Here is a 21127-nt window from a genome sequence, read left to right on the forward strand (position 1 = left end):
GATTTTGGGGGGAAAAAAAAACTTTTCTTGAAACCTTGGAACCCTTACCACGCTTGCAGTTTGAGAAGTCAGTCATGCTCTCATAAAGTTGATTCCGGTCCAACAAGAAACTTTAGCAGGAGGTCGTCAGGGTTGCATTGGCAGAAAAATTGTTGGGCTGGTTCAAGTGGGCGGTCTCAGCTTCAATATTCCCTCTCACATGCTGGCTGCCGTGCTTATAGTACAGTATTGGACTTTAATTTGATACTGAGGCAATTGCAGACAGACTCCAATCCTCGTGTGTAGCCTCATGCATAGCTTGAACATGAGCAGTAACTGAGAACAGGGGAGGGAGCTTGAGCCTGAACCTTAGGCTCAGGTGGCTAGTGGTGTGACTCTGGGCCTTAGCATTGGAAAATTAGGACGAGACATAAAAAGGACTATAAGACTGAGGCCAGGGCTGAAAACTAGCAGGCTTAAACTGAGAAAGTTGGATGCGGACGTGCAGAAAACTGGCAGACATTAAGGTGTGCTATTTTCATCTGAAAGGACTCTCTCGTATTGCTGATGTGGCAGGTCAGCAAAAGTTCAAGCACTTTCTTCTGCAGTCCATAATCAGGCACGTCTTACCAGTTTTATATTTGGTTTACCGTCTGCTTTAACCACCGACTCAGTTTTATGATGGGCTCATTTTGTCAAATGTTTGCGTAGGAGGGTGGAAAAACAACATTTAAAATGCAGGGCAAGAAGACAAATGCAAATCTGGCAACCGCGGGAGTGAACACAAAAGCTATAATCGTAACTGACAAGGATCAAACAGACAATAAGTCAATTTATCCCTTTTCAATAGCACTTCTCATAATTTGATTCTCGGATGAGCTGGAACCAATCCAGGCTGACTTTGGGTGAGAAGTGGGGTACACCCTTGACACATAATATCCGCTGTATCGACAAACAATGAACTTAACGTGTAGGCTTTTGGAATGCGGGAGGAAACCGGAGTCCCCTGTGAAAAGCCACGCAAGCACAGAGAAAACTTGCAAAATCCACACAGGAATGTCAGAGTTGAACACCGGAATCACAAATCTCTGCACTGTGATGCAGACGTGCTAATCGCTTGGCTGCTGTGCTGCCACAATGTCAATAAAAAGTCAATATGGGAATTGTTATGGTAATTTAATGGAGGTAATCCGGTTTCCCAGACACTGATGGTAGAATGATCATTACGTGACCAAAAATAAGATAGACAAGATTGTGCACTATTGTGTACAAGATAATAAAAAGAAAACACACAAACAATATTTTGACAATATTTATTAATGTTCACAACAAATATACAAAACCAAAGTAATTGGTTACCTTATACCAAATTAATTGGTTCACAGCATAGCCATGCAATACCACACTGTCTTTTGGACTGAGCATAACATTTCTTTGGCAGTTTACAAAGTACTGCTCTGCAGTATTACGAAGTAAAACACATCAAATGACCATAAATGCCCCCCCCCCCCCCCCCCCCCCTCGCCCCAGAGTGTTTGGTCTTGTTCAATGTCATTTTTCTGCTCCATTTTATAAAGCAATAATTAAACAAAGTATTTTGCATGCAGACGGTAATTTCGTTCTTAGCGTTATACTCCACAATTTAGTGACATTTAGTGAAGATGGACAGTTGCGAGTATGGTGGCTTCCATGAGCAACGTAAGCGGGGCCGACTCTACCTGCCGATGTGTCCTGAGTGGCTTACGGGGCACACTTGAACACACCATGGAGGAACAACGTGTCCTCTTGTAATTAAGAGCGCTCCGAGCTCATGGTCAAAACCATCCAGCAGAAAGTTGATGACTGGAGAAGTGAGGATGCTGTTTCTCTAGATCTTGGAAGCACTTTAATGCCCGCCCAGACTTCGTTTTTCCCCACTCGTCCAATCGATTCCAATGAATGTAAGACTCATGGTCATAAATATAAACCCGAGTGCTGCGAAACATGCGGCCTGAAAACAAAAAACAAATAAAACGAGACATCAGTATGGGAGTCTTTCTTAAAGGCCTAAGTGGAAACCTACTTGGATCTTGGGTCGGGAGTTCATGGGCTCTTGCTCAGTGGGGATGATGCGGATGTAAAACAAGCCAGGAAGGATGAAAATCAGACTTGGAGCCGTAGTTGCCCCTTAGTACAAAAAACAGAATTTACTAAAAAAAACAAAATAACAGTAAATGTGTCACACTTTTTCTGTTGAAGTGCTGAAAATTTTAGAATTGGGACTGTGTTGGACAGTCAAATGTGATACCTGTAATGCCAAAGATGTCTCGAATGTTGGGCACGAGGATGACCAGCAGGTTGACAACGCACAGCAGGCACAAGGCAATGACAATATGGCGCACCCAGTGGAAAGCCTTCCCAGGGAACAGAAGCTGCTGCAGGGCACGACGAATCTGGAGGAAATGCACACGTAGGATTTTACCGTAAGCACCTCAGACTACTCCACTCAGTTATTTCTATTTAGTTTTCCAGCATGCTTTTCTTTTGAAGATTATTCAAAATTTATGTCAATTATAGGCACTGGAATTGTTTATAGTTTATTCACAGTTTTTTTAAGTGCCCTATAAAGTGTTAATAGATTGTTCTTTCACTTTTTTAAAGTTCTTCACTATCTGCCGTACTGCTGCTTTCTGTGAAGTGAGTTGCGTACTGCTGCCATACAGTAAGAAATTGTAAACAATGCGCATGTTCTTACAGGAAAGAGCACCACGGGGACTGTGAGAGTGACAGCGACCAGGACAGCCAATCGTACGCAGAGGATCAGCGTGTCCAGAGGGTCCACCTTACTGTAGGTATGGAGCAGCTCTGCCTCTGTGTTTTCTGTGCAAAAACACAAATTCACAACCAAATATCAAAGTTGAAATGATGACCTTTACGGTCAAAGTGACAAAGGTGTTGCACTCACGGTAAAAGGTTAGATAGCCAAATATGGCAGTGAGGAAGTACATAGTGAACATTCCAAGGATGGAAATATTGCCAATACTCTGCATTCTTCTCTTGGTTGGGCTTGATGGGGATAAGATGAAGAAAATATTCATGATATCCAGCAATGGCAAAAAAAAAAACATTATTTGCATTTTTTTCTGTCTTACTTTCTTAGTTCTGTGTAGATGGGAAGAACTTCAGGGTGACACACAAAGGCAAATGCCAGAATTGGAATCGCATAGGCTGTCTGCAAACAAAGTGGGAAAATATCTGTCCAGCTATTTGTCACACGCCATATGACTCTTAAATATCTCCGCTTTCATAGACAAACTTTATTTTAAGTAGCAAATTATGCTGCGATTGCAAAATGATCACAAGTGTTGACATGAAGTTGATTTCATCTGTTCTTACCTCTTGATTGATCGTGAAGAATGTGGTGGTGCACATATCCCCGGAGGGTTCCGTGCTAACAGAGTAGTTGCCAAACAACTCCAAAGGACAGAAAATGTGAAATCTTTTGTAGATGACCTTTCATGACAGAAAAAGGGGATATAAGCACGCTATAGGAACATGCTAGATGATTCTTTTTCTGTTATTTTTCTTATACGCTTACCGCAGAAAGGAAGAACACCATGCAGGAGAGAGAAAAGCCACTTGTGTAACCCAAATACCCTGAGGAGCACAAGACAATAGAATTGAGTCAGGAACACTGATTATGATGGTAAATCAACAGTTTGGTGACTATTTTCTTTCGAACCTGGGTCTGTAAATGACATATTTGAAAAATATCTGAAAAAAAGTGAGAATTACCAAGGTGCTTCATGAGGGCCAAAGGAAGGATGATGCAGGCAGTGACTATGATGATGAGGTAATTTCCATTCATGTACCAGTCACTAGGTGATGAAAACAAAATAGACTTCTTTGAATGAAGCAGATAGTAGATAGTTTTTTTTTTATGTCAAGAAATCCAGTATTTTTTTTTCTCAATACATGCACATCCAAAGTTCTAAATGAATAATTGATTCCAATGCTCTTCTTGACCGGCTGCCAACTCAAATATTGTCTAAGCTCTAAGGGATGACTCATTTGATCTATACGCATCACGACTTACTCTGAACCAGATGTTTGCCCGAGAAAAGCCTGGATGACCAGCGGTAGCTCCGACTTCACAATGAACAGGTAACTGGACATCGCTGCAAATAAAGGCAAATATTTATTGGCATTGCCTTTAATGTCAAAGCATAGGCATCATGGATTTGTCATAATTTAGATTTACATCCCATTCATATTGACAAATGACCTCCAATGTTATGTAGTGTTATGACGACAGCTGCTATGATCTTTCCTGGATGTCCAAATGCTCTCATGCCCAGGTGCTCATAGGCACGGATACCTGAGAAAACAACAAAACGCATTCACTCAAGAGCAAGACATTTCTATTTTGCGTTGTTTTCTAAATGCTTTTGAAGCCTTACCCACGACTCCAGCACTGCGTAGCAGCAGATGGATGGAGTAGGAGGATAGACATGCAATACATATCAACAGCACCCTGTCATACACACACAGTGGCAAGAAAAACACCTTTAAGGAGGGCAGAGAGTTGAAAACAAAGCTTGTGCAAATGGAGTAGGTAATAAAATAAATAATGCCGTATTTTTCATTATGGTTTGATGTACAAGCAACAGTCATTTCTAAAATCAGAGTCACAAATAAGTGAGATTGGGCAACAGGAAGAGGAAGTTAGACGGACAAACACGAGGGAAGTCCCTCCAAAAGCAGTACTCTAAGGATTATGACACAAGCACTCACAGGAAAAGGACGATGCCTGTGTTGGACATGGCGTACGAAAGACCCAGAATTCCGCTGCCCATGATGGCGTTACTCAGGTTAAAGACAGACATTCCCAATGAGGTTTTACCCTCAAACTGAAAAGAGAATTAAGTTGAAATGGTAAACATCAGAGAAAAACAAAACACAACAGTGTTGTCACATTCAATAGCACTACTACAAGTAATGCTCAATTTATAAAGCTCCATTCCAGCGCCTAAAAAACACTACCCATTATTCTGTTTTTTAAACTGCAGTAATATTAGTTATTCTTCACAGCGGATAAAGAATATATGCCTTTGCATGCCATTACATTATTTGTCTACAGGTACTGCTCCACTTATCTGTTGCGTAAATATTTGTAACAATGTAACACCAATACTATTTATTAGCCGATCTATGACTTTTTGCATTGTGTGTTAGCATTAAGCTAAACCGGCTTAGCTAAATTAAGTGTATGGAGTGGTTTTACTTACAAATTCACTAGAGGCCTTGTGAGTTACATCAGCAACACGGCTGGTTTGTCTTGGCCACAAGTATTTCAAGTTTACATAAGTTAGCTTAAAAATATCTGTTAAAAGAACAAGTTTTTTGAAGAAACTGGTATGTTTGATTTATGACTCAAGTGGATGTAGGTGATTGATTATATGTACACTACCGTTCAAAAGTTTGGGGTCACAAAATTGTTTGGGTGACCCCAAACTTTTGAACGGTAGTGTAAATATTATTATAATAAAATATTATGAATTAAATATTATAAATTATATCTTATATTTGTATAAGATTATATATAATCTATGAATATAAGTATACATATATATTATAAGATTTTTTACACAGAAGATTATATATATAATCTATAAATAATTATCTAAATAAATATATACACTACCGTTCAAAAGTTTGGGGTCACCCAAACAATTTTGTGACCCCAAACTTTTGAACGGTAGTGTATATTATATTCTCTTTTCTTGGCATGCTCACATCAGTAAACTGGGTCGTCTTTGTGGGCCTGCTCTTGTGCTCTAGAAACAGCTGATCCTCTTGCGGGACTCTGGAAGTAGAAGATAGTAATTTAAATGTGAACAATAGAGTATTCTGTGCTAGAGTAATTTGCAATAAATCAACTTAAAGGAAGCAAGTTTAGCGTACTCTTCATCCATTGGCATGGCAGCTCCATGACCGTTTGACAGTTTCTCCATCTCCATATTTGGATGGAACGCTCTGACTTAAAAGGGGGGTAAAATGGAAGGGAAAATCTGAAAAAGAAGAATCAAAACGATTTTATGATCATGCCTTATATATGAAGGTTGTTATTTCTTGAGACTTTACATGGATCAGTGAGTGGTCGGAAAGTCAATTTAGCAATTGTTTAATTCAATCCAGAGATGTTTTGTGCTGCCATCTTTAATAAGCCAAATTCTCTCATCATACACAGTACAATCTGATTTTTTTTTTTTTTATTTCAATTCTATGTATGTTAAATAAAAGAAACCAATCAATCAATAAAATACTGATAAACTTTAAAAGATTAGGAAATAAAATTAGGGGAAAAAAACCCAGCTGCTATTCAGTTTTGTTTATTTCTATGTAATGCAACAGTACACAGTCACTGCGTCCTAGGAAAAATAAAATAAGCAACATAAATGGAAACGGTGGTCTGGCGTATGTCATAATTGTCAAAGTACACGACGACGCTCACCCGGCCAAAACAAACGTTTCTTCTCGTACTTTATCTCTGTTTGGTTTCCCGGTGGTAGCCAAAGTAAACGTCATCCTCAGGTCAAGTCAGATTGATCACAACAGTCATGATAGCCTTTTAGCGTGGGGCTAATACAGGCCACTAGGATTTTTAATTATTCCAGTCCACAGATCAGTTATGTTATCAAAATTTCTGTAATGTTTTTCAAGGTATTGAAGATGATTTTTCCCTAAATCATTTTTATTTTTATATCTCATAATCAACAAAAAGTATTCTTTGTATAAAATAATGAAAAATAATAGAAATAAATAGAAATAAATATTTTTTGAAAAACTAAAAAAAAATTCTGCAACATTCAAAATGAGAATGTATTTTTTGAAAAGACATTCAATTATGGTATAGTATTTAACTTTTTTTTTTTTTTTTACAAGGCCTATTTATACTTTTTAAAAATCAAATGAATAAACACCTGGTCTAGACTGTTTCATTCCCTTACAATATTTACGACCAACTCGACGTTCCACCGCAGGCTACCACATGCTACAGTTTCCAGCGGGGAAAAAAAACAGCTCTAGCGTAAATACTCTTGCGGCCAAACTAAAAAAGTACACAGTGTACAGTCTGATCCATCATTGAGCATTTCAGGTCACTAAGTCATTGACAAAAGTAACATTTGATCATATTGGACTTCAAATGAATCAAGTTGTTTGTAGAGTCAACGTGATACTTGACTTTTTTTATGCTGAATTGTATTTTTATACACAACATTCAATGAATTCTTCAATTTGATGAGTACTTTCCCACGTATCTTGTCAACTAACATGCCATCTTGTTTTCACAGTGGTAATTGTAGTTTGTGTAATGTTTTTAAGCTTTTGGCACATTTTCACTTTGAGGACTTCTGTGATGACGGACAAAGTGATAAAAGCTGAGAATGACCTCCCTGTTAAAACGTGACCGTGTCGCTTTCTGGGTGTAGTCACGTGGCTCTTTCCAATACTGCCCCAACACAAATAGACATCATTAATGTCTATATTGCCGTACACTTGAGTATCTTGTTGCTTAATACCAATCTGCCCGTACATCTCATCCATGCATTTCAAATCTAAATAAAACTTCCATTCTGCTATATAGAGATGTTGTAAGTCAGATACAGTAACAAGACTCAGTGTCATGTAACAAAAAAACATTACATTGGATTTTGGTGTCTATTTGGGAATGGTATATGGCTAATCATATGATGCCAAGAAAGCTTCAGATTGATATGTACAGTATGTTTTCAATATAATCCAGTATGATGTAAATAAACATTCAGCATTTAACCTTCACGTGGCCATCAGTATGAAAACGAATCATCTCATCTCACAAGCTCAACATTACAATCTGGGAAGTCACACTTTGTTCTTAGCTCTTTTTAATCTTCCTGTTTGTTGCTTTCAGGAAGAATTTTGAACTCCATCACATGAATTTACAATATTCTCACAACATCCTTTTTACCTACAGCAAATACTTTTCCAAGATTAGGTAACATCTTCCACAATAGAAAAGTCTGATAGCTTCCTTTTCCCCTCCTCTTTCCTCAGCCTATAGAATCAAACCGGATGCCTTCCTGCTGTGCAGCGACGCTCCTCGCCACTGACCACTGCGCCGCCACCTTTGCAAACATCCAGTCTTATTTTAAGGTTGGTTTCCAAGCTATGGCTACGAAAAACATTACTGTCTCCTGTTACAGCTGTAATCCACACACACACACACACACACACACACACACACACACACACACACACACACACACACACACACCCTTTAAAATGTCCAAATCAACTTCTCACAGTTAAAAAAAATATATATATACATTATTGTATTCATATTTGTTCTTGTTTTATTTTGCTGAACACATAATTTGAGCACCCAGCGTATGTATTTTGAGTATCAACAGAGGCGAAGCAATTCATTCTACAGAATGTTCCTGTTATGATATAACAGCACAAACCACACACTGCTTCAATTTTTTTTTTTAAACATGATTTACACACTGACTCTCTGCATACTCATGTCGGTGCTGAACTACACTGCCGCTGGTTGTGAAACTAAAACTTTGGTCAGTCATACCCATGCCAAATCTTTCACTCTTTCTCCCTTTTTTTTAGTCGGACTTACTCAAAAAGTACATTAAATAGCCATTCAATGACCCCACCAGTTGTTGTTGTTGTGTCCTGAGCAAAAGTACAAGGCTGCAGTCTTGTTTGGATTGACATTTTTGCTTTGTTTATCAGTTTTACCTTACAAAACATAACAAAAAAAACATTGCAATATCCATAAAACTTTGGTGGATTGGTAGAAATTGAGCCAGAAAAAAATGAAATTCTCTTTAAGTGCATATTTTAGTAAATGTGCATAAAGAAAATCCAATGTGTTAAAATGGAAAACATAGACACTAAAAAGCAATCCATCATTTTAAGGGGAGTTCCACGGTGATGACATGGCAGCAGAAGTACATTACAGTATAAAGAAAGGTTTCACACTTGCATTCAACCTTAACACTTTTTATTTATGTCATTATGTAATCATTGTTACTATTTGTACTCAAAACTCTCCATATTTTCCAACATTTTCCTCCAAGGAGCAATAACAAAAACACATACACACCAAAAAGACAACTCACTAAAACATGCTTGCACAAAAAAAAAACTACAAACTACTGAGTGAAATGTTGTCCAAGTTGAAGAGAGTACACCTTCAACAAAGCACTTTTTCTTTTTTGGTGAGCAGAGTTCCTCTCGAAGTCAAACCACGTGGCAACAGTCAGTCCAGCTCATGCAAGTGTTGGGTGGACTTACCTCCTCGAGCGAGTCCAGATGACCCTCAGAAGTCAACGTTTGTGTCGTGAAGTCCTGCCACCGCAACGACTCTTTGGGCACAGGCGTAATTCAAGTTGTGTTTTGAGCCCTGAATGGAGGCGCACTGTGGCTCTGGGGAAGGTTGGGAAGAGAGGAACAAATATGGGAACAGGGAGTGAGAAGGGGGGGCTGAAAATGATGGGATCAAGTTTCTTGTGAGGTCACACGTGTAGGCACTCCTCTTCCTTTCCCCAAAACAAACAACACATTAAATATGACTTTGTTAATTGCTTGATCAATAGGGGATTTCTGAGATGACTGTGTCCTGTTTAGTGTTCTCACACAAAGACTTGTTTTTACGCTTTAGGAAGCTCCGGAGATAAGAGTAGAATCTGTTGAGCATATTATTATTACATAAGAGTCTGGAGTTAACAACCAGCTGTACTGTATATGAGAGCCAAGCTGGAAAAAGCTAGCTGTGCATTGCATCAATGTGGAAATGTAAATATATAAAGCGATGATCTCCACACAAGTGTGTGAGGCAACTGGAGTGCATGTCCTTTAAAACACCAGATGGTAAAGGTTAAGAACGCTCCCATGAGTCTGTTTATGTGTGACTTCCACGATGAATGTACCTGCATTCAGAAAGGGGCGCTACAGTGATTTAGTACGGCGCTAAATCAAATCTTTGGACTCGATTGTTCCAATATGTGTGAGGGCGAGAGACATAAAACGATAGAACCGATTGTACACGTTGACTCTCCCTGAGAATTGGGTAAAAAAATATTTCTCAAAATATAGCTCTAAAATCCAATCTCCGTCATGCATAACGTTGCGTAACACTTCTTTCCAGCATATTCCAAAAGCGAGAGCAGCCTCGACAAAGGTTTTATGGACCGTAGCACATCAGCCAGAAGTTCTGACTCCAATTCAATGTAGTCAGACTCACATTTGTGATCAGAGTGAAGGTGGATTGTTTTTATAGATTTACAGTCTTAGTTTCATGATGAAATTATGATGAATTAGTACGTATAGAAGAAAATCTGGATTGCACAAGTTTTTCAGATCAAACTTAAAAACCAAGAAATTCAACTATCTAGAAAATCTGATGTGCTCGAAAACAAGCAAATACATTTTTGAAATCATGAAATATGTTTAGTTACACATAAAGCCAAAATATCCTGTTGACCAGTGTAATTAGTCATTTTGATTCAACAAAGCTCTAGGTCACATAAATTTTTTTCCCCAACTTCTTCAGTCAATGTTTGGGAGTTTGTCATGGACATAAATTACAGTATGGGTGTCGTTTTTTTGTTTTGTTTACGAATTTAATTTTTGATATGCTGGTATGACTTCTTCACCCAATTGCAATTTTTGTATAGACATGAAGATATAAGTTCAACCACGTCAGAGGATTGAAGAGGACTCCATCTGATTCTTTCTCTTCCTACGTGAACAGCAGCAGGTGCGCAGAATCTCAGTATATACGATCACGTGTCACACTCTATGCCCATGCAGCGAGCAGCTGTTTTCAGTGAAAATACAGAGATAACTTCAAGGCAGTACTTCTCAGAAAAAAAAGAGCAAACACAAGAGACACATTTTTGGATATAAGACTATTTCAGTATAAAATGCTCAGTTTGAATCAAGTTAAGATCATTCTGTTTGTGTGACTGTAACATTCATTAAGACCTAATTAGCTATATTACGTCTCATCTTCTTGACATTGTGTTGTGACCATGTGCTTTCTTGTTTTTCCCCCCCTCTCTGCCAATCAGGACGATGATCTAGCCAGATCCACTTAGGACTGATGTCATTAAGCAGCTCAGTGAAGTGCAGCACGTGGAATACTGAAAGGTTTGCGTGCATCTTTGTAGAGACCTGCGTTTACTCACATAGAAGCACCATGACCCTTTTTTAAAATGTTATCATAGATACCTATTGGAATACAGGATTTACTTTTTTTTTATTTTTTTATTCCAAGTGTGTAAAAAGTCAACATGGAGTGCATTGGAGAGGTAATGTGTGTCTGATATAAAGCTGTATGAAAGAAGGAAACAATCTGGCAAGATTAGTTACAACTAATTAACATGTGAAATAACTACTATCTAAGAACCATGTTTGAAAAGTGAATATAATAATTGCAGAATATGTTTTGTTTCTCTTTGAATTTGTTTCTCATTGGTGTTGACTAACTGTAGCTCCAATAATAACGTCCAAAAATATTGGAGTTCCCACCAAGTGTCAAGATTACACTGGTGCAGTTATTATAGAGGTCACAAATGTATATGTGACTTTCTAAAATCCTTCCGAGATGAGTTTTCAATGTCGATTTAAGAAATTTGTTAATGTTGTGTGGCATCTTTCAAAAGAAAGTTGAGATCTGACGTCAAATCAGGACAAGATTGTCTGACCTTGCTACCGTGTAAATGTGATGTTAAGTTAGTTTGTTGACAAATATTCAACTGTATACTCTCCCATTGTATACAGCAAAATGTAGTTAATTTTTCACTTTTGTACTGAATACAAAAATGAATTAAGAGATTAACATTGTTATGAGAGTAGAAACCAAACAGGCGTGACTTTCCCAATAGTCCTTACAGTATGTGCAGTGACCGAGGCGCCTATAGTGATAGCAGTACTCTATCGTAAAAAGCTTACCTACTTAAATTAAATGCAGTCGGACTAGACAATGAGGGCAATGGCAAGTGGCCAGGAGTTTAGTTTCCTTTTATAAACAGGAACACACCGACCAGACACAGCAACAATTAAAATCATCCAAATATTAGACACAGATCATATTATTATTGTGGCGTGTGCAGTGTAACAAAATATTAAAAATATAAAACAACAAAATATTACTATACGTATAAAGATCATATTTGGCTATCGTTATGCTGACGAAAATGGTCAGATTTGGATATGGGCTTCGGATTTCCTTTATGGAGTTTGCATGCATCATTTATTATATTATATTATATTATATTATATTATATTATATTATATTATATTATATTATATTATATTATATTATATTAGTACGTACATATATATAACGTTGTTTTTTTATGACAGGTGACACCCCAGCTCATGATGGCCGTGGGCACAGCGGTGATCGGCTCCCTCCAGTTTGGCTACAACACTGGAGTCATTAATTCCCCTCAAAATGTGAGTGGCACCCAGTGTAAGATGCAAAGCTGGTAACTACCAACCCAATAAAACTCAAAATAATGAAGTGGAATATTCTTCAAATATTTTTATTTATATATTAACATTACTTTTTGTTGTTGAACATTTCTGAGAGAAATTTAAATCTTTAGCAAGCTCTCATTCTTCTTGCAAAAGATGTGTTCAGATGTACGCAGTTTGACGCTTGCGCTTTGCGTGCTAATGTGAGTTACTGAGAGGGTTTAACTCAAATTTGAAGTGACATGGAGTAGGTTAATGAGATTATACAGTGCTATGTTGGCATCTTAAAGGATTACGAGGTTGAATGTTTATCGCGGCATAGTGGCGAGTGGTCTGCACATCTACCTCACAATTCTGAAGTTAGGGAGGGTTTATTTATTTATTTATTCATTTATTTAAAGGTGCAAGGTCATCTCTTATCATGTACATTCCCATATACCGTATTCCCATTGAATCCTGAATTGTCATCCCTTGGTGAACCCCAGCAAGTTAAGTTCACACAAAGAAATTTGTTGGGTTTTTGTTGCTTTTTGTGTTTCAGACCATTGAAAATTTCTACAATGAGACGTGGACCAGCAGGTTTTCTGAGCCCATTTCTCAGAGCACGCTAACAGCTCTGTGGTCCCTCTCAGTGGCCATCTTCTCTGTGGGTGGAATGTTCGGTTCCTTCTCAGTTGGTCTCTTCGTGAACCGCTTTGGCAGGTAGCCCGTTGATACTGACCCAATTCGGATCAATATGAATGAAATGGAATGAATTGTGTTTTTCTGAAGGAGGAATTCCATGCTCATGGCAAATGTGCTCGCCCTTATCTCTGCTTTGCTCATGGGGTTCTCCAAGATGGCTACCTCATGGGAACTACTCATCATTGGGCGTTTTGTGGTGGGCTTGTATTCTGGCCTGTCCACTGGCTTTGTGCCCATGTACGTGGAGGAAATCTCCCCGACGTCTCTCCGCGGAGCAATGGGCACTCTGCATCAGCTGGGGGTTGTTATCGGCATCCTCTTGGCACAGGTAAAAAACGTTTTCCTCATCCAACAACCAAAGCAAACTCCAGCGGTTTTATTCATTTATTGATTTAGCCTGATGTACAAGAGACGAATTGAGGGCAGATTCAGATTTGGCACCAAATAAATCATTTAGACAAATGTACTTACTGTTTACAATATAACCAGGTCATAGTCCAAATTTTATAATACTGTGTACGGTTATTAATTAATTTAAGCTGAAAAGGACATTTAGTTCAAGTTTATTGGCTTTTACTTGGAATACAACATTGACAGTTATTATGGACATAACAGTGTCGCTTACATGTTGCGCAGATTTTGGGGATCGAATCCATCATGGGAAACGATTCCCTCTGGCCACTGTTGTTAGGGTTCACTTTACTGCCAGCCGTTGTGCAGTCCGTCCTGCTGCCCTTCTGCCCGGAGAGCCCCAGATACCTCCTCATCAACTGCAACGAGGAGAGCAAAGCCAACAACGGTGAGACACAAATTACTGCTCCAAAAATGAATTTGATACAATTTATTTGATACAATCATTTTGCAGTGTTAGTGAAGCTCCGTGGCAGCGCCAACGTGAGCCAGGACATGATGGAGATGAAGGAAGAGAGCCGGCAGATGATGGCGGAGAAAAAAGTGACCATACTGGAGCTTTTGCGCTCTCCCGTCTATCGCCAGCCTGTCCTTGTTGCTGTGATGATGCAGCTCTCCCAGCAGCTGTCGGGGATCAACGCTGTAAGTTGGCCAGCGACTCTTACATTTTCTACTCAGATGTGATTTGAATTGATGGCTGTTTGAAACATCAAGTCAGATACATTTTCAAATTGTAATACCCGTTGCATTAAATAGTGTTTATTTCTTCCCAATTGTATGTATATTTTCACCATTTTACTACACTGCTTCCAGTACATGTTTGTGGATGTTTTATATTTTTGTTGTCAATTCTTTTCTTGTTCTCCCCTTTTAGGTGTTCTACTATTCGACTGGAATCTTTGCAAAAGCAGGTGTGTCCCAGCCTGTCTATGCAACCATCGGAGCAGGAGTGGTAAACACAGCCTTCACAGTTGTTTCTGTAAGTAACAAAATAAATATTTTAGAAAATGTAATAGCTCAAGTTCAGAATGTTGGCGTTTTCTTTTTCTGCAGTTGTTTGTGGTGGAGCGTATTGGGAGAAGGCCACTCCACCTGACTGGTTTAATGGGAATGGCAATTTCGGCGGTTGCTTTAACTCTCGCTATGGCCTTGTTGGTAAGTGTATGAAAAACGACGATTATTTGATATTGTAGTGATTTGGCGTTTGTGATATGTAGTTGTAACAATTGTTGTATTCCGACTGAGAGTTGCTGTGTTCCACAGGATCAGTTCAGCTGGATGTCCTATGTGAGCATCATAGCCATCCTAAGCTTTGTAGCCTTTTTTGAAATTGGCCCAGGCCCCATCCCGTGGTTTATTGTGGCAGAACTCTTCAGTCAGGGGCCACGGCCCGCTGCCTTCGCGGTTGCTGGCTTCTCGAACTGGTCTGCCAATTTTGTAATTGGCATGAGCTTTCCCTATGTTGAGGTGAGGTTGTTTTTTTTCGTCCTAAAAAGTCAAATAGGTATCACCTTAAATGCAGCTCAGATAACTCGCTCATCTTGATCAGATGAAGGCATTCACTCTTTTTTTCATCTCCCTTCAGCAACTCTGCGGGCCCTACGTCTTTGTCATCTTCACTATTTTCCTGCTGGGCTTCTTTGTCTTCACTTACTTCAAGGTGCCCGAAACCAAGGGACGTACTTTTGATGAGATTTCCGCAGGCTTCCGACAACCGACCGGTCGCGGTGCCGATAAATATTCGGCCTCTGAAGAATTCAACACACTCAGGGGGGATGATCCTGACCTTTAAAAGCTCTTCTCAAATTTTCTACATTGGGGTACACGTTTTAATCCCATTTCATCTGGTTGTTAGGCCCAAGTTCCTACGATGACTTCTAGTCCATTCACAGACTGTCAAACTGGGTCGAGTCACATGCTCTGTTCCGTTTTTGTGCTTTAAAGGAAAAAGGGCTTGTGTTTCACCAATCACGCAAATACATTGTCATTATGTCAATCCCACAAAAATAAACCCCCTAGCCCTGAAAAGTGCTCAGCGGTTTCATCTCACTTCTGTGTAATTGTTAGTTACTGATAATATACAAACAGGAATTCATTTGGACACCAGGCAAGACAAATAGTTTGTAAAACGTTTGCTAGCTTTAATAGGTAGCAAAAGTAGTGTTTGCCCACACTAGCACACGGAGTAATGACCATTAAAAACACATTTCACAGCAATTTCAAAAGTGGAGTTAAAAAACTGAGCTCAGTAAATAGAAATTTAAAACACACAAAAAACACAGTTGGAGTAACGTGGCTAAAAGAAATGACTTCATTTTTGCCTTTCTGGCTTAATTCCTAAAAGTACAAAGAAAATGAAATACTGACTGATAATAGTGTGAAGTAAACATTTCCTTTCTAACAGCAACATTCCAAAATAGCTTAGGGGTGTTTCTTTTCATCTTTTTATAAAAACAATACAAAAACATACTATCATCAAACTGATGATGACACTTGAAGGGGTGTTGACTTTGAAGAAGCGTCCAGCTGTTCAAACATGTCATCGATCACCCGCCACAGGCAGTTGTCCAGCGGGAAGTCATTGTCCACCAGATTCACCAGGAAGTAGTTGTCATGAATATACTTGATGATCATCCGAGAGGGTGACTCGTCTTCGTACAGTTTGGCCCACTGTTCGATCCACAAGGCAAAGGCCTCATCCTGAGCGAAATAGCAGGACACGCTCGTTTCAGGCAACATGACACATTGGTGCAGTTCACACAAACGTCTGACGGCGCTCACCTTCCAGAACATAAAGCTGACCGGGTCCACAATGGTGGGCTGAACAATCTCCCTGCCGGGGAATATCCCCCACGTGACAGCATTGGGTTGCATGTCGGGAGCGTTGGTCAGGTTACGGCCCTTTGCGTACAATAAAAGGTTACGCATTGACGGAGACAAATCGGGAGGAGCACGGCTCCCTGTTCAAACTTACGTGCACGTTAACAATGTGGTAGTTGACGCGGGGTTCGTACTTCTTCAGTACTTCGAGGAGAGCAGACACATTTTCGCTGGAGGTGAAGAACTCCAGATAGGCCTGTCGGATAGAAATGATTGAGGCGACGCACTAAGATGACCTAGCTAAGCGACACCGTTTCATGCAGAAAAGCGGTCGTACTTTCTGAAAGACGTAGCCGCCGGGAGGGCCCCAGCCCACTATTGGGTCTGTGGAGGGTTTGCCGTTGATGTTGGGCTGAGAGTTGATGGTGAGAACGCCTCGTCTGTTGACTTTCTCGAGTTCATCCTTCAGCAGATTGGTTTCCTGGGCCAGTGGCTCATCGTTCCATGGCAAGCACATCACCTGACAAAGAGGAACGCTTAGCACGTGAAGCATAATTACAGAGTCCTGTGATATTTCTTACTCGTCGAGGTACCACTGCCCTTGCTGCAAAGGGATCTACCGACCTTGTGCCCGTTTCGATTGGGCTGGGCTGTGATGTAGCAGGTGAAGACCTCATAGACACTCGCCTCATTCTTCAGCTCCTCTCCCCACATCTCCAGCAGGGCATCTTTGGATGACTTGCTCTTCAAGTAGAACAAGTAGTAGTCATTTAACTCGCCAAATGCTGGAGATGAGGAGTTACCCCTGGTAGGAAAATCAACAACAGATACATGACCTTTCAACTATTCAATGTTTTACTTTTCATTGAAAGCAATCAATAATAAACCACAATCCTTTCATCTCCTTCCCAAATGTCTTACCATCTGCCATTTGGGAATTCATCCCAATCCTGGGTTCTGTATATGTAGCTCTTGGGCCTGGATGCCCAGAAGATGGGTCGCACGTCCTCGACCTTTCGCTTGGGATGTGCACTCACCGCCCAGGGAAGCGGCCGTCTGACAAAGAAAACAAGCTCCTTGTTGGAAAACAGTGCAGGCTATGCAAAACTTGCGACATTTGTGTTGCGTGATGAATGTACGCATACATATGAGATGCACGCTTATGTCTGAAAAGCACTGAATTTGATTATTAAGTTTGATTGACTGATTTTACAGTGGCCTTTTATGATGGGCAGCCTAATGTAAGGTACCATAGATATCTTGACTTGTCACACTATTGACACAATACACCAACACATCTTAAGGCCAATTTCTATTTTTGTCCAGTATGTTTGGCAGCCACTTGGATCCCTCACCTCGGGTCTTCTATCCACAGGCCGAGCTGCCGGAGCACTTCCATGGTGGCGACTTCTCGATTTAGGGTGTAGAAGTGCAGCCCGGGCACCTTGCCACTTTGCAGCAACACTTTGCACATCTCCACCGCTAGTTGGATTCCATAGTTGCGAATGGCCGCGTCATTGTCTTTGATGGGCTCAATGACTTCCATAATCTCCTCTGGCACCTCCAACTTTGAGAGCTTGACAAGCTGACGCAGAGACTGGTAGCCCTGCAGGCAAACGCACTTGCATTATGTTGCACTTCCTAACTAAAAGGTCTGATACTAAGTAATCACCATGTTACCTGAATGGGGAAGATTCCAGGAACGATGGGACACGTGATCCCAATTGCCCGGCAGTCATCAAGAAACTTCAGGTAGGTTTCTGCCCTAAAAAAGAGCTGCGTGATGACAAAGTTGGCTCCGGCGGCCACCTTCTCCTTCAGGTGTCGCAGATCTTCCTCATAGCTTTCGGCTTCGGGGTGGCCGGTGGGGTAACCTGTGACGCACACGAACGTTGTCATCAACGAGTGGTGGAAATCAAGCCGCGTGGTATGTAACGCCATTTTACCTGCTACACATATGTCAAAGTAGTCATCAAACTCTGATCGGATGTGTTTAACAAGGTCGCCGGCATAGTTGAAGCAACCTTCCTCGTCATCCCAGTCTGCACCCATCGGATCTATGGATTTATCACATTTTATACAAAATACTGCAGCGTATTCCTGCAGAGCCACAAGGCAAAATCAATGACCTCCTCTTAAAGCCATGATGTTTTTCAGGCCCAGGTGCTTGGCTTTGGCCAGGTAGGCCGTGATCTTGTCTTTGCCCTGGCTGCAGCACGTTAGGTGGAGGATGGTCTCCAGGCCACAATAGTTGACTGCAGTGCTGGCAATCATCATGGACGACGTCTCCTTGTCTGAACCCGGATCTCCGGCGGGATGCCACGTAATGTCGATGAAAAGTGGCCCCCCGGAGCCCATACGGTCAAATCTGAAGACACAATCACATGTGTCAATCCAATCCGTCATATGCAAAGTGCTAAGTGACACGCGTACCTCGAAATGAGATTGACTGCACCGGGGGCTGTCCGAGGGGGAAAGAATTCTAGAGAGAACCAGTGGTCCCCGGACTCGATCCTCCTCCTCATCTTGTCCCGCAGCCTGTCTGAACGATCCGCGTCCAACACTGGCGTGGAACACCGGGAGCTCTCCTTGGAGCTCTCCCCGCCACTGGTGCCCGCACCGCTGGAGTCACTCTTGCATGACTGCCAGGTCCCATCGGATTGTGGAACCTGGTTCACCATGATTGGAAATTACTCTAAAGAAAGACAAATGTACAGAAAGGCAGTCACATACAGGTCAAGGTTGTGAACAGCGCACAATGAATATGCTCTACTTACTGTTTTTCAATTGATTGTTTTCAGTGGTCCAAAGTAGAATTTTAAGATGTGTATTTTGATTGAGTATTTTTCTGACTACTTTTTACTTTTATGCCCTGCACTTGAGAATATATTTGAATATTTCTGTACATTCTATTACATTCTTTCTCAAAATAAATTGGTTACTTTTACAGACCTCTGCAGAACAGACATTAATAGAGCAAAGTCAACTGTGGTTGGGATCTTGATGAATTGAAATCTTGGGTGGAGAATTAAAAACAAATACATAAGTAAGATAAAAGCAGTGGAATGGAGGATAATGAACCAGGGATCATTAATGACACACCAGTACATCAAGATTCCCAAAACGACGACAACCTTATTAAGGAGATTTATTTGATGTTGGTCCCGAGAGTGATTCAAGTTTTGTTTTAAAACCACCAGCTTCCGAAAGGAAAAAAATCTCAGTCGTAATCGTATGAAACGCAGGTAAAATTAATTTTTGCAGTTATCAAGAGCATATTGACACTCATATGAACACTATGCAAGTTTTTTGTTGTTTGAAGTTATCAAAATTGGTATTTCTTGGCATTCTTGACTTTTACTTAGGAAAAAGGGGTTAACTGTTTTTTCTACTTTTGTTTTTCTACTTTTGTTTGTCTTTTTTAAAACGCGAATGAGTATTTCTACAAGTAACGTGTGGAAGTACTTTCTCTGATTGTTTTATATTTTATACCCAAGCATTTTTCCTACAAATATCGTTTCGGTTATGACTTCAGTGTGCTGTTTCGACTTACATACAAACCCGTGTAGGTACGAAACTCCATCGTAAACAGAGGACCTCCGACCGTATTTAACCCCATCCCAACTTGCGTTTTCAAAACAACAGAGTATAACGAAACAAATTGAAAAGCAAATATTAGCGTGCAACAAACGCAGACTGATCTTTTTAATACGAAAACGAGCAAGCATTCCATCTCCAAATTCCGCCCGTCTGCGTTCGTTAGCTTCTTTGTAACGGAGGGTGGAGATAAATTACGAACGGAGAGAGACAGGATCATTATTTCGACACTCGGTTGGGCGCAGAACAGCGTGCACCATTACCTAGTTGCAACGGGAGACGTAATTAAAGTTTATTTGAATGTGTTAGCTAGTTCCAACGGGAGACATAATTAAAGTTTTTTTTGAATGTGTTAGCAGCAGCTCTTAGTGGAGCAGAGCTAGCAACCTGACACCACTGACTGAACATAAAAATAATCCCACGTGCTTTACCATTTTACAGGCTGAGCCTAGCATATTACAAAAAGCGTAAGTCAAAGTGGTTAGTTCTCACTTTTCTTTTTCCAGTCGCACCGCTTTGTATCGCCGGTGTTCCAGGATTCCCACAAAATTAGTGGGTGGGCAAAAGAGGCGACAGCGTGGAGGTACGGAGGAAGTCCAATCCATGACATGAGCTGTCCACCAGGTGGCGCTGAGGGCTTGACGACGCATTCATGTTCTTCTGGTAAAGTCGGAAATGGACAGACAAACGTTTAGACGAGGTCAATTTAAGTTCACTTGTTTTTGTATTGCATTTGTATTTTTTACTTGTATTATATACCCCTAAACTTCTATGAATAAAATAAAATGGAAAGTTCAGAGCATCAGTGACCCTATGCTCCATATTGACATTTCTCAGATCCACATTTTCCATATAAAGTATAAAAGAATCCCAAATGTTTTGATAGAGTAACAGCTCTCCATTTTTAATGTAAGTTATCTACTTAATAGGTACATTTGTGGACAGTTTCTTCATCAAATTAATAAAGGCTAACAATATTTTATTCAAATCGCAGTTAATTATTACATAATAGAGTATGATTTGATCATGTTTTCTTTAATACATTTGGAAACTGTTATTGACATACATTTTTTCAATCATTTAATGGAATATTAATATAATTAATTGATTTTGC

At 40.2% G+C, this 21127-nt stretch overlaps 3 protein-coding genes across 3 annotated transcripts; 1 reads left to right on the forward strand and 2 right to left on the reverse strand.

Annotated features, from left to right (window-relative positions):
• Positions 1 to 1275: 1275 nt before the first annotated feature.
• On the reverse strand, positions 1276 to 9483 carry LOC119119673 (sodium-coupled neutral amino acid transporter 3-like). The gene is made up of 16 exons (XM_037246163.1): positions 9313 to 9483; positions 5923 to 6029; positions 5755 to 5824; positions 4753 to 4868; positions 4419 to 4492; positions 4244 to 4336; positions 4055 to 4136; positions 3754 to 3836; positions 3557 to 3615; positions 3355 to 3471; positions 3111 to 3190; positions 2924 to 3024; positions 2714 to 2838; positions 2267 to 2411; positions 2042 to 2145; positions 1276 to 1969 (listed from the first exon to the last, which is right to left on the reverse strand). Exons 2-16 carry the CDS (start codon positions 5976 to 5978, stop codon positions 1865 to 1867), a joined length of 1410 nt encoding a protein of 469 aa, XP_037102058.1. The 5' UTR covers positions 5979 to 6029; positions 9313 to 9483; the 3' UTR covers positions 1276 to 1864.
• A 1698-nt stretch (positions 9484 to 11181) lies between these two features.
• Positions 11182 to 15627, forward strand: LOC119119672 (solute carrier family 2, facilitated glucose transporter member 1-like). The gene is made up of 10 exons (XM_037246162.1): positions 11182 to 11330; positions 12388 to 12480; positions 13043 to 13203; positions 13273 to 13513; positions 13822 to 13984; positions 14051 to 14238; positions 14471 to 14575; positions 14650 to 14751; positions 14860 to 15063; positions 15182 to 15627. Exons 1-10 carry the CDS (start codon positions 11313 to 11315, stop codon positions 15386 to 15388), a joined length of 1482 nt encoding a protein of 493 aa, XP_037102057.1. The 5' UTR covers positions 11182 to 11312; the 3' UTR covers positions 15389 to 15627.
• An 86-nt stretch (positions 15628 to 15713) lies between these two features.
• Positions 15714 to 20626, reverse strand: mthfr (methylenetetrahydrofolate reductase (NAD(P)H)). The gene is made up of 12 exons (XM_037246160.1): positions 20506 to 20626; positions 18850 to 19111; positions 18546 to 18784; positions 18363 to 18473; positions 18097 to 18290; positions 17772 to 18022; positions 17338 to 17472; positions 17041 to 17221; positions 16754 to 16936; positions 16571 to 16672; positions 16378 to 16497; positions 15714 to 16296 (listed from the first exon to the last, which is right to left on the reverse strand). Exons 2-12 carry the CDS (start codon positions 19095 to 19097, stop codon positions 16072 to 16074), a joined length of 1989 nt encoding a protein of 662 aa, XP_037102055.1. The 5' UTR covers positions 19098 to 19111; positions 20506 to 20626; the 3' UTR covers positions 15714 to 16071.
• Positions 20627 to 21127: the final 501 nt, after the last annotated feature.

Source organism: Syngnathus acus, chromosome 2 (assembly GCF_901709675.1).
Source record: "Syngnathus acus chromosome 2, fSynAcu1.2, whole genome shotgun sequence".
Taxonomy (NCBI): domain Eukaryota; kingdom Metazoa; phylum Chordata; class Actinopteri; order Syngnathiformes; family Syngnathidae; genus Syngnathus; species Syngnathus acus.